Source organism: Vipera berus (assembly GCF_964194415.1).
Source record: "Vipera berus genome assembly, chromosome: 1".
Taxonomy (NCBI): domain Eukaryota; kingdom Metazoa; phylum Chordata; class Lepidosauria; order Squamata; family Viperidae; genus Vipera; species Vipera berus.
In genome coordinates this window covers 91268178-91283639 of record NC_138202.1, presented here as the reverse complement: position 1 = coordinate 91283639, position 15462 = coordinate 91268178, and the positions used below count along the sequence as shown (strand labels likewise).

Sequence of the window (15462 nt, the reverse complement as noted above, 5' to 3'; positions counted from 1 at the left end):
TCGGGAAACCCCCATTACAACTCGCGCGGCCGCATTCTGCACCAGTTGAAGCCTCCGAGTGGTCTTCAAGCGCAGCCCCATGTAGAGAGCGTTACAGTAGTCCAAACGGGAGGTCACAAGCGCATGAGTGACTGTGCGTAGGGCGTCTCGGTCCAGATAGGGACGCAACTGGCGCACCAGGCGAACCTGTGCAAAAGCCCCCCTGGTCACGGCTCCTATGTGATCTTCAAAATTGAGCCGTGAATCCAGGAGGACGCCCAAGTTGCGAGCCCTATCAACGGGGGGTAACACCTCACCCCCCATCGTTAAAGGTGGAATAACTTGGTTAACCCGAGACGCCGATATGCACAGCCACTCAGTCTTGGCGGGATTGAGACGAAGCCTGTTTCTCCCCATCCAGACCTGAACCGCCTCCAGGCACTGGGACATCACGGAGAGGGCATCACTGGGTTGGTTCGGGGTGGAAAGAAAAAGTTGGGTATCATCAGCGTACTGGTGATACCCCACCCCAAAACCACGAATGATCTCGCCCAGCGGCTTCATGTAGATGTTGAACAGGAGGGGCGAGAGAACCGACCCCTGAGGGACTCCACAAATGAGAGACCTCGGGGCGGATCTCTGCCCTCCTGTCAACACCGACTGCGAGCGGCCCTGGAGGTAGGAGGAGAACCACCGTAGGACGGTGCCTCCCACTCCCAACCCCCTGAGACGCCGCAGCAGGATACCATGGTCGATGGTATCAAAGGCCGCTGAGAGATCTAATAGGACCAGGACAGAGGAACAACCCCTGTCCCTAGCCCTCCAGAGATCATTCACCAGCGCGACCAATGCCGTCTCCGTGCTGTGTCCGGGCCTGAAGCCCGATTGGTACGGGTCCAGATAATCAGTTTCCTCCAGGAACAGAGGGAGCTGATGCGCCACCACACTCTCAACAACCTTCGCCAGGAAGCGAAGGTTGGAGACTGGACGATAGTTGTTTAAAACAGCCGGGTCCAAAGCAGGCTTCTTGAGGAGGGGTCTCACCACCGCCTCCTTCAAGGCGGCAGGGAAGACACCCTCCTTCAAAGAAGCAGTTATTACTGCATGGAACCAGCCTCGTGTTCCCTCCCGAGCCGCATAAGCTAGCCAGGAGGGGCACGGATCCAACAAACAGGTGGTGGAGCTCAGTCTCCCCATGATCCTGTCCACATCATCAGGGGAAACAGGGTCGAACTCAGTCCAGATAACGTGCTCAAGACCGCCTGATTCCTCCACATCAGACTCTGCCCAGTCAGAGTCCAAGCCGGTCCGGATCCGAGCGATTTTGTCCGTCAGATGATGACTAAACTCCTCGGCTCGTCCCTGCAAGGGATCCTCCCTCACCTCCTGGTTAAGGAGGGAGCGAGTCACCCTAAACAGGGCGGCCGGGCGATTATCTGCGGACGCGATAAGGGCGGCAAAGTAGTTAGACTTCGCCGTCCTTATCGCCGCAAGATAAGACCTTATGAAGGTTCTTAACTGCAATCGGTCGGATTCGGATCGGCTGGATCTCCAACCGCTCTCTAGACCTCGTCTCCGACGCTTCATCTCCCGGAGCTCCACAGAGAACCATGGAGCCCAGGGGATCTGCGCCGAGTCAGAGGTCGCATGGGTACAACACAGTCGAGTGCCCTGGTGGCAGCCGTTTCCCAGGCCTCCACCAGAGCATCGACTGGGCTGTGGGTAAGGGTGATAGGTATCGGCCCAAGCGCCCTCTGGAACCGGTCCGGGTCCATTAGGCGCCTGGGGCGGAACCACCTGGTCGGTTCCGCCGCCCAGCGGCGGGGGATGGCATGACGGAAAACCAGCCTCAGGAGGTGATGATCTGACCAAGACAGAGGGGTGATGGATGGAGAACCCCCTCCCAGATCATCCAACCACTGTCCAGACAGGAACACCAGGTCGAGAGTATGATCCCCCTCGTGAGTAGGGCCCTCAATAACCTGGGTCAGGCCCATGGCTGTCATGGAAGCCATGAACTCCCGAGCTAACTCCGACGACCCCCCCAGTGATGGTAGGTTGAAGTCACCCAGGACAATAAGCCTGGGGAACTCCACCGCCAACCCTGACAGGGTGTCGAGCAGCTCAGGCAGGGCTGTTGCCACACAGCTGGGCGCCAGGTATGTGAGCAACAAGCCCAACTGAACCCGAGGACCACATCTCAAGAGGAGGGATTCACTCCCGGCCATCTGGACAATGGTGGCCTCCCGGGGACACAAAGTCTCCCGAATAACCACTGCCACCCCACCACCCCTGCCCTGAGCCCGTGGCTGGTGCAGCACCCGGAAACCTGGCGGGCATAACTCGGTGAGAGGCACCCCTCCCTCCGAACCCAACCAAGTTTCCGTGATGCACGCTAGATCCGCACATTCCTCCTCGATCAGATCACGGATGAGGGGAGCTTTGTTAACTACGGATCTAGCGTTAAAATAGACCAACCTGAGCTCAGGGGCCTGATCACCCTCATCCCCGGGTAGGAGGGTGCTAACCGGAGGGTCGGAGCGCGCCACCGCTCGGAGATAGCGGGGGCGCGATCCCAGATGTTGATATGGCCCTCCGCGCAAACACCTGCTGCCATACCCTATCGCCGTGGGGATTCGATGCCCCACCCCCACATTCCCAGCGCCAGCAGCCACCTCCCCCGACCCCGTCCCGTCGGGACCTCTAACAGGTCCAGACTGAGTGCCGGTTACAAATTCCTTCCCCACCCTCCCCTTCCTCCCCCTCCCTAACCTCTTAAAATAACCGGCTAAGAATCTTATCAGGGGCCTCTTAGCGCGTCTTAACTCGAGGCCCCTGTCCAAGCCCAACCACCTCTCGGAGTCCCAAAGCTTGGACCCGTCATTAAGGGGAGTATGGAAACAGACTCGTGTCTTCTTGCGAAAAATGCCGTGAATTTGGGCCCTGGTGATTTGTCTTGCCAACCTGTGTTAACCCACGTCTGTACCCTACTCAAAATCCTATCCTTTATGGTTCTTGCTGCAATGTCTCAGGCACTGAGAGGACATTCTGGCAGATCTTGAATGGCTAATATTTGGGCTGCTGGTGCTGGATCTGGTTCCGTGTTGTTAAGAGGAAGTCTGCTTAACCCATCTGCATGGCCCATTTCCTTGACCAGCTTCTGCACTAGTTTCCAAGAGTAAGCCAAAAGGAAGATGGACCAACGGAGCATTCTGGGTGACAAGATCTGTGGTAAACAGACCTAGCAAGGGTTTATGGTCTGTAAAGATGGTGAAATTTCTCCCATACAAATAATCATGGAATTTCTTTACTCCAGCAGCTATTGTCAGGGCTTCCTTGCCTATCTGTGCATAGTTCCGCTCGGCTGCTGACAAGGTCCTGGAGTAATATGCAATGGGAATTTGTCTGTCATCCTCCTCTAGGTGGCTCAACACAGCCCCCACTCCATAAGGAGAAGCATCGCAAGCAATGAAAATTGGTTTATTTTCTATGAAGTAGGTGATGGTGGCATTGCTTGCCAACAGATTTTTTAGAGATTGGAAACTGCTGTTGTGTGCCTTGGTCCAGTTCCAAGTTGATTTCTTATCTAATAGCCTATGCAAGGGTTCAGCGATTGAAGCCTTGTGGGGTAGGAAAGGGTGATAGAAATTAAGTAACCCCAGGAAAGCTTGCAGCTCAGCCTTGTTTTTTTGGTGTGGGGGCCTCTTTGATTGCTTTCAACTTAGATGCAGCAGGATGAACCCCCTCAGCGTCAATCCTGAACCCCAAGAATTCTGCCTCAGGCACTGTAATGCAGCACTTCTCTTTCTTAAGCTTAAGCAGCACAAAATCTACCCAGAACAGTCTGCAGTCGTTCTGCCAAAACCCCCTCTGAGTCCCCTGCTATGAGGACATAATTGAAATACGGGCAGACGCCCGGTATGCCCTTAAGTGTTCTCTCCATCACCTCCTGGAAGATGCCTGGAGCTACACTGACTCTGAACTGCAACCAGTCTACCCAGAACGCCCCCTTGTGGGTGACTATTGTTTGTGCAGCAGCAGTCTCTGGGTTGACCGGGAGCTGTAAATAAGCCTGAGCGAGATCCAGCTTAGTGAAAATGGCCCCTCCCTGGAGTGATACTAGGATGCTGCTAAGTGTGGGTACTGGGTATGCATGGGGGTTTAACGATTTATTGATTGTGCATTTATAATCAGCGCAGATCCTGATGTCACCATTTGCCTTGAGCGGGGTGACAATTAGGGTCTCCCACTCTGCCCCCTCTACCGGGTGCAAAACCCCCTGTGTGACTAGCTTGTCGAGTTCCCACTCAATTTTATGCTTAAGGGTGAACGGTACTCTCCAGGGCTTAATTCTGATTGGTTGAACGTTGGGGTTCAATTTGATTGCAATCGGTGGACCTTTGTATTTTCCTAGCATTCCATCGAATACGTCTGCAAAAGCCTTGCATAGGGATTCGATGCTGGGCGTCTGAGTCTGTGTCTGGTGAATTCCAACAATGCGGATTCCCAGTGCTTTGAACCAGCTTAACCCTAACAAGCTGGTCCTCTGTCCCTTGACCACTAGGACATCCAAAGGCCCCTGGAACCCCTTGTACATCACAGAGAAGGTGGCCTCCCCCCGGACTTGTATTGGGGTATTCTGGAAATCAGTAAGGGTAATGCTAGATGGCCTCAAGGAAACCTGCTGGCCGCTCCGGCTGCCAATGAGCTTATAAGTCTCATATGAAATGACTGAGACTGCGGAGCCTGAGTCCAGCTCCATTTTACATGGAACTCCTTGGAGGTGCACCTCTAGCTTAATTTTGGGGGTGAGGGATTTAGAATCCCCCATGTTACAAACTGCCCATCTGCTCTTGGTATAGCTGATAAGCACTCTGCGCTTTGGACCCCTGGTACCTGGCAGCTGGTGAGCTTCAGCGTCCACCTCATGTAGCATGTCTCGACTCCGGTTCTGGCAGACGGACACGATGTGTTCCGTCTTGCCACACGCTCGGCATTTGGCTCCCCGAAATTTGCAGGTAGAGTGGTGATGATTCCCCCCGCAACCAGCACATTTCTGTCGGGACATGCAGCCTTTGCACCTGGAGCATCTCTTGTCCTGGCTGTTGGTGGCTGGTGTTGTTGATGCTGGTTGTTGTCCTTTTGGGATCCCGCACTGTCCGGACGGATGGGGGGTCGTAGATGAACCAGGTCTACTTCAGCCACTAGTTCTTCCTTGCTGGTTCGTTCTGCCCCGTGTGTCGTATGGATGGTGCCTCCCTGGCTGCTGCGGCTGGCGTCGGACATCTCTGGCTTTTCAGCTAGCTCCCAGGCCAATATCTCTTCTTGCACCGACTTGAGGGTTAGACCCAGTCTGGCCAGCAGCTTTTGTCTCAATTTCCGGTCTCTGAGCTTGCAAACGATTTGGTCCCGCAATCTCCTCTCTAAGTCGTTGAAGTTGCACAGGCGAGCCGCCTGCCTGACTGCACCCATGAATGCAGACCCTGACTCCCCCGGCTGCTGGTTCCTTTTTTCGAATTCGAACGTCCATGCCACTTCTGACATGTGTGGGTTAAAATACTGTTTTAATTTGTCCATAAGGTCATCATACTTCACCGCCCTGATGGCTGTGGGCATGCACAGGCCCACGGCTAATTGATAAATGTCCTTCCCACATGTGCTGAGCAGGGTGGCCACCTTGATCCTGTCCTCAGCAATATTATTGGCGATGAAGTAAAATTCTAACTGCCCTACGAATGCCTCCTACTCTTGGGGATGAGCACTATTAAAAGTGGGGGCTACACTGACCGGCACCATGGGGGCTTGACTGACCTGGACCATGGGAACTGGACCCGCCTGAGCCATTTGAGCCTGACCGTCCTGGGACATCTCATGCATTTCTTCTGATCTGATCTGATGCAGGTGATGATTTTCCAGTCAGTTGAGTTTCCTACCACCTTTCAGAACATCCCTTCCTCGTTGCCAGTTGTTAAGTTGGGTTCAAGAATCAGAGATGACACAGGTTCAGGAGTTACGTTGCTTTATTGAGGAACATGGCCGAACTGGGGAACAAAGGATTTCAGCCCTCATTTATACCTGGCCAGGTAACTGCCCGGCCAATGGGTTAAAATCCAAGCGTCCTGTCAGCTGGTCAGCCAATCCCTTTAAATCCGGCTCTCCCGCCAAACGCTGTCTTTTTGTTCTGGCTTCCCACCGAACGCTGTTCCTGCTTGCTGTTCCTGCGTGGAGCTGTCCAGCTCTGCACCTTCTTAATTCACTGACCCCTCATGTGTATTCAGAACCTGCATACACTACAGGGTCGGTGGCAGCAAAAGTAGAAGTTTTGTAGAAGCCCCTCAAAACAACTGAACTGGCTCAATAATACCCCTAATATGGGTGGGTGTTTTCTCTAAGAAGTATGTCTAGAAGAACTGTGTTCATCTTCAGTTGTGTTCTGTACCAGCCTACTACCGGCCCTGCAGAAAAGGCAGGGACAACCCCTTTACAAAAAGGCAAGAGGCTGGAACTAAGCCTGCCAAATTTATTGACACAAAACAGAGCAAACAGAGCAAAACAAAAACACGAACCATGAAACAGGAGCTATTCAAACTGTTGCCTTCAGCAAACCAGCCCTCCCACACAGTCCCCACAGTTCAAGGCGTGGCTTCTCTCTGCCTCCTTCCGAGGTGCCCATTGCCTTCCTCTGTTTACTCCTGATTGACTGCCTCCTGCATCAGGCATCCTTGAACAGGGCCAGCTGTGGATCATCTTCATCCACACTGTCAGGCTCACACAGCTGGGTCTGCGTCGTAACCAGATGGGAGGGGCCTGGCTGAGGGCTCTGCGAAGCCTCAGGGCTGTCCTCTGCAGGCTCTCCAACACCCCCCTCCTCCTTTTCTAAATTGTCCAACCCAACTGCCAAACCCACAGGCTGACCCTGAATCACAACAAGTTGGACGATGCTTTAAGCCCAGCAGCGTCTCAAAGTTTCTTCACAAACCAAATGAGATTCTTTCACTTTTGACATGTGACCATACTGATTTATTCCAGTCTGTTTTGGAGCCCTTCTCAGCATTCTCCTGAGGGGTTTATGCTATCAGAGAAGGCAGGGAGCCCTTTCATCTAATGCTGGCATAAATGCATTCAGATCCTCCAGCAAATGGCTTCAGCAAATACTCTGGCAAACCCTGCAGGTTATGAATCCAGCCTACTTAAGGAACCCTCTCACTCTGACTGGACTGGCCCAGACTACCCATGCCAGCAGAGGGGGCATGCTGCGGATCCTGTCAGCCAAGGAATTTCAAGCTGACAGGCTCCAGGAAAATAAAGTTCCTGCCCTTTGGAACATCTTACCACCAAGATTGGCTCCCCACCCCCCTGATACTTTGAAAGAGCCTTAAGAACTGACTTGCCAGATGGCTTGGGGACCCAATGGGGGAATTGCATACTGGAGGTAGATGATTAATGAAAACTTAATCTCACTTCCCCACCTCCTGTCGGTCCGGCTCCCTGGTTTTAATGGTTTGTAATTGTCAATGATTTTATCTGCTGTGTGCCATGACGATTGATTTTAATGTCTTTTCTGCTTTAATGTTTTATGGTGTAGGGTAGGCAAATAAATTTTCTAAATAAATAAATAAACCCAGCCTCACCTATGCTAGGGAAAAAGGCTAAATGTAAAGTGGAAAAACAGAAGGCTATTTCTCAGGAACTCTTTGGAAACTCGAAGACAGAACTGCTTCAGTGTAATCAGTGATAAAAATAGGTTGAACAAGAATATGGAAATGTGAATATTTTCCACAGACTGATCTCTTCAGCATGCATACATCTGGTTTATGTCAGCCAACGGATGTCATTAGAACCCAGATGCAAAACTATCAAGTATCAGAGATTAGGTGCAGGTAGTCCTTCATTAATTATAATAATTGGGACCAGCAAGTCTGTCCGTAAGTAATATAGTCATAAACTGAGATGTCATGTAACCACACTGACTTATGACAGCAACTGCAGCACTTCCAGTTGCCATTGTCAGGTAAATCCTGCAAGATTGCAAATCTTACAGTTATGTGATCACCATTTGCAACCTCCTGCCAGCTTCCCCATTGATTTTGGTTGTCAGAAGCTGGCAGGTCACAAAGTGTGATCATGTGACCATGGGCTGTTGTGACTATTATAATTGTGAGCCAGTTGCTGAATCATGAACATGTGTCTATAATTACATGCAACAGCTACAACTAGAAGGACTAGTTTCAAGTCTTTATTTGGCATTGTTGTAATTTAAATGGTCACTGAAAAAGGCTATCTGCAGAGAGGGGTCCCCAACCCCCAACCCCCAGGCCATTGGGAACCGGGGCCATGCAAGTGTCAGATGAGCATGCAAAGCAAGCAGTGAATGCACTTGCAAAACCATCACTACCACCGCCCCCCCTCCTCTTTGCCACCACTGCCAGTCCATGGAGCTGGAAAGGCTGGGTACCATTGCTATAGAGGCTTAGTTTCCACCATAGTTATGTCTTAATATTTTAATGTAGAAATGCTGCTAAGGAATTATAGTTCTGATTAGAACAGAACATTTTGAATGGAAGAACTACATATTAAATGTAAAAGCTATCTTGTACACTGCTCATTAGGTTCAATGGAATAATTTCAGAGAGCTACTTTTTTCAATAAATAAAGCAGGGAACCTTTCTTAGTTGTTTCAGAAAATTTATTGCAGGGTAGACAAGATAATACATTAAGACTCAGCTCTCTATCTGATACAGTAGGTATCTTTATCCTGATGGATTTACTGTTAGGTTGTTTAACTATCAAACAGGAACTGGAAGTGCATGTGCATTGTTCTTTGCATGAATTACAGGGCAATTTTGTGCCTTACATTTTTAACTGTAGGCACATTTTAAAATGTGTGCCTTTCCAACCAAATGGATCCTAAATCCAGGAATTATTTAAGGACCTGCTTATATTGGCCTTATTTGGTATATGATTTTCATTGCATTTGCCTGGAGAATTAGAAGATAAGCTGGGGGCAATAGCCAACACTTTAGAAAACAGACTGCAAATTACAGAACTTTGTTGGAAGTCAGCATTTGTTTTCAAGACAATAAATTTCATAAATTTTAAATGTAGTGGAAATCTTCCCTTATGAATCTTGACACTATTTGGAAAGTGTGTGTGGAGTATTTCTTTTGACTTGCCTCAGATGGGGGTTCATAAAACTCACCTCCTTACTCTGGAGATATCATTTTGCTTTTACATGATCTGTTTGATGCTTCAACAGTGACTGAAATCTGGTGCGCTCTCATTTTAGTATGAAATGTATAGAGAGTCACGTGTAATGGTTTCTGGGAATTAAAATATTTTGTTTCCCACTCAGTTGTATCATGGCAACTCTGAGATGACACTTTTACTTTGAAAATGGCAAACAGAGTAAATTTCTAAAAAAATGTAACATCTCCAGAGATTTGAAAGCAAGGCTTTGGAATCTATAATGTTCATTATTTTTCCTTTATATAGTTAAATGTGAAATGGTTTAAATTCAATACTGTTCAAATTCAGATGATCTTGTAAGGGAATGGGGGAAGCAAGATCCATTGCTTAACAGAGAAATTCCATAAAGGCAGAAGGCTATATTGCATTGATTCAGCTTCATTGGGTGTTGTAATATAATGTAATAAATACTGTTTAAAATTCTTTAAGGAGTATATAAAAAAGATAAATTTATTTCCCATATAAGTGTGAAGGCTTTTGTCCCTTTTCTCCTTTGTTGTTTCAATATTTATGTTACAAACCTAAGCATACAAAAATTGTATTTTTATTGCCACCCCACAGAAATGCATGGTTTGGGTTACAAATATATCCAGGTAGTGACCCAAATTGGTTTAGAAACTTGATGACACAATATTGCAATGGTAGTGAGTGTATATAGCTTGTAGCTGTCAGATTGCACTGCTTGTAGCTGGCAGATTGCACTGTGAAATCCAGATATCTGGTCTGGGGAAGGTTACACTGGATAACTTTTTTTTTCAAAATTTTGCTTCCTGAAAAACTTTTGGTGTTCATTACAGACCCCTTCAAACTTAACACAAATATAATTTCAGAATAACTGTCTCATGTACAGTTGGAATCTTGAGAAATGCAAAATTAACTTTTGATGAGAATAATGCATTTAATTGTATAATGTTTCCAACATGTTGCATGAGTTCAACAGGACTAAAGGTGTTTGGCTGCTGATTTTCATGTGTACTCAGTGTCTTACTATAGTGTCCAACAATATTCAGACAGCACTGTCAGATTCCAGTTGCCCTGATACTATTCTTCCATTGTGGTCATGTCCACTAAAACCTTTACTAGGTTTGTCACTGACTGCACCTAGATTTTTTTGGGAAAAGTCCACGTGTGAATGTAGAAAATAAATCTTCAATGACATGTTGTACTCCATGGCATTCTCTGTTGTAAGAAGTTGGTCAACCAGTGGAATACAGGTGATTTTCTCTGACCTCACTAACAGATGTTTGAACTACTTGTCATGATGTATCTGATCTGTAGACCAACAAAAAAGCTTTCCTTAATCTTGGCATCAGTTATTCCTGGAAACATCTGTCTCAAATAACCAAAACCTTCATCTTCCTGGTTCATCATTTTCACAAAATTTTTCATCAGTCTGAATGTTATGCAAAGTGCAGTCAAAACTATCTTCATTTGATCAACAAGGGGTTCATGTGCCCTGTTTTTTCTTTCCTGGAACCAAACTCTTTTAGAGTAGCCATTTCTTTCTAATGTAATGTGCCTCTCTTCCATTGCTGTCCTATTCACATCTGTAGCATCAGTACTTGGTATATCCAAGCTGCATTCCAAGCAGCAGAGCCACTACTTTTAGATCTTCACAGATATTCCACCTGCATGTGGTGTAGTGGATGTGCTTCAACAATAGTTCCATGTTTTCTTATGCTTCTCTCATTATGCAAATCAAATCAAATCAGCTTTATTGTCAAAGTACAACATGTGTACAATGAGATTGGCTGAGCCTTCCTTCGTGCACCCCCCCACACACACACAACTCACAGTGACAACAAACAAGGATAGCCAGCTAGTACTGAAAAGTGTACATTGCCATTGGCTAAATACTGATTAGCCAAAAAAATCTATAAAATACACCAAAAAATATTCGGAGAACAAAATCTTTGTTGTGCAATAACTCTACATATTTGAGAAACAGTGGAAAGTAAAGTATAATGTACCCAGTCTTACTAATGCCTTTCTGTATTAATTGCTTTGAGTCAGTGTCTATATATGAGTTTCACAATTAGAAATTTTTTTGTTGTTTAAAAAAAACCTACTTCATTTTGGAGGTTAAATGCTAAGTAGGTACCTAATAGTCTATAGATATTCTTGAGTTGTAAGATATTTAGAAAATAAACATATAATTGTGATATATCCATTTGGATTTCTTAATAAAAGAAATGAGCTCCTTACTGGGTTCCTCTAAATCCTGTGCCTTATAAAATATGGACATTTGCTCTTGATTTCCTGCACATTACTTCATTCTGACCTTTGGCATCTATCGGATTTAAAAGTTTGAGAAGAACCACTGTAGATTTTATCTGCCAGACAGTGTAAAATTTTCCATCACTGGGAAATTGCCATAAAATAAACCTGAAGGTTTGCATTCAGATAATGCTTCTGATTAGCTTTAACAAAATGAGACTTCAGAATTGAAGAATCTTTTTTGTGGTAGGTCTTTGCATGCAAAATGAAAATATTTCTCCCCCCCCCCCCATGGAATAGACTCCAATATAGAAGTAACTTCCCATGTAGAAAACTGGTTCAACAAAAAGATTTTAATCTTGTTCTTTCTTGTTTTTTCCCCCTTTAACTTCAAAACATGAAACGAGTATTTCAGGTCAGATTGTTGATTTTTTTTATGATCCATTTCTTAGGTGAATGTTTTGTTTTGCTTACTGGCTTTAAAAGGTAAGGATTAATCATCATTTTCTATTTATATTAGAAAATATAATAGTTAAGGCAAATAAATGCTGAATCATACCTTTGTTTCTGGCCTAATTCCAAGAGTTTCTGCACATCACTTTTTGCTGATGCCTCATCATTTTTCAAAGACTGATAACAAAAGGAAGAAATCAGGTATTACCAAGGAGCTCCCTTAAATTTTTCACCACTAAAATTATTCATTGTGACTTTTTTTTTATTGAAAAGTTTTATCATACATTTTATCTTTAACAAACCCCCCTACAGCTCCCCTATCCCTCCCTCCTTACCCCTCCCCCCCTCCCCCCCCCCGACTTCCCAGAGCTAAGTACAAGGTATAAAAAGCAAAAAAAAAAAAATCATAAACAACCATATGTTAACAACCGTAAACTCTAAAATCTATCACTCTCTAGCTCATATAGGATAACTACAAACACTATTAATATAAAATATATAAAAAAGAGAAAAAAGAAAAAAAAGAGAAAAGAAGGAAAGACTTATTCAAATGCTACATGAAACTTTTTAGTATTAAAGGCTATATGTGAAAGATACATTATATGACAGAAAAGAAAGTAAGGAAGATACAACTTGGCTGTGGCTGAGTTTTAACAGCACGCTCAAACAAATTGGGTGGTTCATAAGGCATAAGCTGATTTAATATGAATCTGAACATGAAATTCATCCAAATATCAATATACACAACATAATTGTAAGCTACGCAGAGTAATTGACTGAGATGGATAGCTGCAGAAATTGAATAAATAAATTAGGCAAAAGTTTAATTGTTATCATCATGCTTGGTTGGGACTAATCATGGTTTCCCAGCCTAATATTATGATACACTTTTTCCCCAGACTAATATTATGTTGTAATTTTTAGCCACATTACCAGTTTGGATTTAAGACAGAAAATAAGACCTTGGTTCTTCAACTCATATGACTTTCTTTCTTCACAGAGCAAGCTCTTAAAAATGAAAAATGAAATATTGAAAGTGCATTTATCTCAGGCTTTCTGTCTTCTCCATTTCTTTGACTTTTGCTTTGTTCAAGAAGCAGGCGAGACAGCAAGTTGAACGATTTAACTTTTATTCCGAACCAGGCAAACAACAGAAGAACATGACATCTATTTATACTGGCAGCTGTCATAGGTTAGCCAATCAGGGCTGAGCCGGGTTCCCGCGCCGTTCGTTCCTGCCAATTGGAGCCGGCTGATTTTGACAGCTCTGAGCTGTCAGCGGTAGCGCGTGTAGAACTGTCAGTCGGTTGGCGCCTGCGTAGTTCTGTCCGGCAGCTTTTGACAGCTGTCAAAAGCTGCCGCGGCTTCTACCTCAGCCCTGTTAATCTCTATTAACCTCTATGTGAATGTATAACAATATATGTGAATACACAACACCCCTTACCCCTCCCTCTGATTGAGTTGATTTTTCCCCAACTGTTTCTTTTTTGGGTTTCCCCATTCAAAGTCTTTTAAGTAGGCGGGGGGTCTCTTTATCCTTTCGGAGCGCCGGGGGGTTGTCTCAACTGGTTGTTCCCTTTCCCCAGGCGTATCGAGGACTGGCTCAGGGGGCATGGGCCATGGCTCCGTCGTTTCAGCGTCGTTTGGATCGGGGTCTTGAAGTGGTACGTTCTGATCGGGGGGGGTTTGGCGTGAAAGTGTTTGCGGCGGGGCTTCTGCCTGCATTTCGTCGTTCCCCCTTCCTCCTATATTTTGCGGGCTGCGACGCCGGAGTTGGTCGATGTGTCTGCGGATGTGGGAATTGTGTCCAGTGTCTATGATGTAAGAAAGGGGACCAGTTTGTTCAATGACAACCCCCTGTGTCCATTTGTTGCCCCCCCCCGTAGTTCCTTGCCCAGACAGCTTGCCCTGTGTAGAGAGTCCTGTGCTGGAGGGGTAGTTCTGGGTCTGGAGGGGCTCTGTCAGGGTGTAGACGGTCCAGTCTGGTAGTTAGTCTTTTGCCCCAGCGAAGCTCTGCTGGGGACTTTCCCGTGGTTGTGCATGGGGTGGTGTGCTGAGATAAAAGGAATTGAGCAAGTCTGCGGTGCCAGTTGCCGGAGACGATTTTCCACAGTGCCTCTTTTGTAGATTTTACCATCACCTCTGCCAAGCCGTTCGCGGATGGGTGAAATGGCGCCGTGGTGGTGTGCCTAATAGAGTTCGCCGTTGTGAAACTCTGGAATTCGTAGGAAGTAAATTGGGGGCCGTTATCGGAAACTATTACATCTGGAAGCCCGTGTGTTGCGAACAACCCCCTTAAAACTTGTATTGTGGCTGCTGAAGTCGTGCTAGTCACTGGTGCCACCTCCAGCCATTTCGAATAGCTATCTACGACTATTAGGAATGATTGTCCCTGGAATGGACCTGCATAGTCTATGTGGATACGTGACCAAGGTGTTTTTGTAGTTTCCCATCTGTGTATGGGAGCCTGGGGCTGAGCGGCTCTTGACAACTTGGCAGGAATAGCAGCCGGCTACATACGTTTCAATTTGCTTGTCTAATCCTGGCCACCAGACATAGCTCCTGGCCAGAGCCTTCATTTTGACGGCCCCAGGGTGACTTTCATGGAGGCTCTCTAACACCTTGAGTCTGTGTTTGTCAGGTATGATTACCCTGCTGCCCCATAATAAACACCCCTGATGGGTGGATAATTCCTTTTGCTTTAAAGGAATTGGAGTTGGGTATCATCAGTATGCCCAACTTTTCATTTCGACCCCAAACCACCCCAGTGATGCCCTCGACGTGATGTCCCGGTGCCTGGAGGCGGTCCGGGTCTGGATGGGGAGGAACAGGCTTCGTCTCAACCCTGACAAGACAGAGTGGCTGTGCGTACCGGCATCTCGGGATATTCAGGATATCCCACCCCTCATTATGGGGGGTGAGTCTTTATCTCCTGTAGATAGGGCTCGCAACTTGGGAGTCCTCCTAGACTCACAACTCTCCTTAGAAGATCATATTGTAGCTGTGACTAGGGGGGCGTTCGCCCAGGTTCGCCTGGTGCGCCAGTTGCGGCCCTATCTAGACCGGGATGCCTTGCGCACGGTCACTCATGCGCTCGTGACCTCTCGTCTTGATTACTGCAACACTCTCTACATGGGGCTACCCTTGAAGACCACTCGGAGGCTCCAACTGGTACAGAATGCAGCCGCGAGAGTTGTACTGGGAGTCTCCCGATACTCCCGTGTTACACCTCTGCTCCGCGAGCTGCATTGGTTACCAGTTGTCTTCCGGGTGAGGTTCAAGGTGTTGGTAATGACCTACAAAGCCCTCCATGGCATGGGTCCAGAATACCTTGGGGAGCACCTGCAGCCGGCGTCAACTTCCCTCCGCCCAGTACGCTCCCACAGAGAGGGCCTCCTCAGGGTGCCGCCGGTCAAAGAATGCCGACTGGTGGCCCCCAGGGGGAGAGCGTTCTCTGTGGGTGCACCGGATTTATGGAACCATCTTCCGGTTGAGCTCCGGATGGCGCCCGATCTCCGCTCCTTCCGGCGCGACCTTAAAACCTATCTCTTTAAACAAGCTGGCCTG

General features: G+C 47.0%; 1 protein-coding gene across 1 annotated transcript in view; it reads right to left on the bottom strand.

The window, feature by feature from the left end:
* LUZP2 (leucine zipper protein 2) overlaps positions 1-15462 on the bottom strand; it is a gene marked incomplete at both ends in the record, with an annotated part of 417062 nt that overhangs the window by 167453 nt on the left and 234147 nt on the right. The window contains one exon of the mRNA XM_081314356.1: positions 12002-12072. Within this exon, the coding sequence (XP_081170482.1) occupies positions 12002-12072 (71 nt within the window). The remainder of the gene's footprint in view (positions 1-12001; positions 12073-15462) is intronic.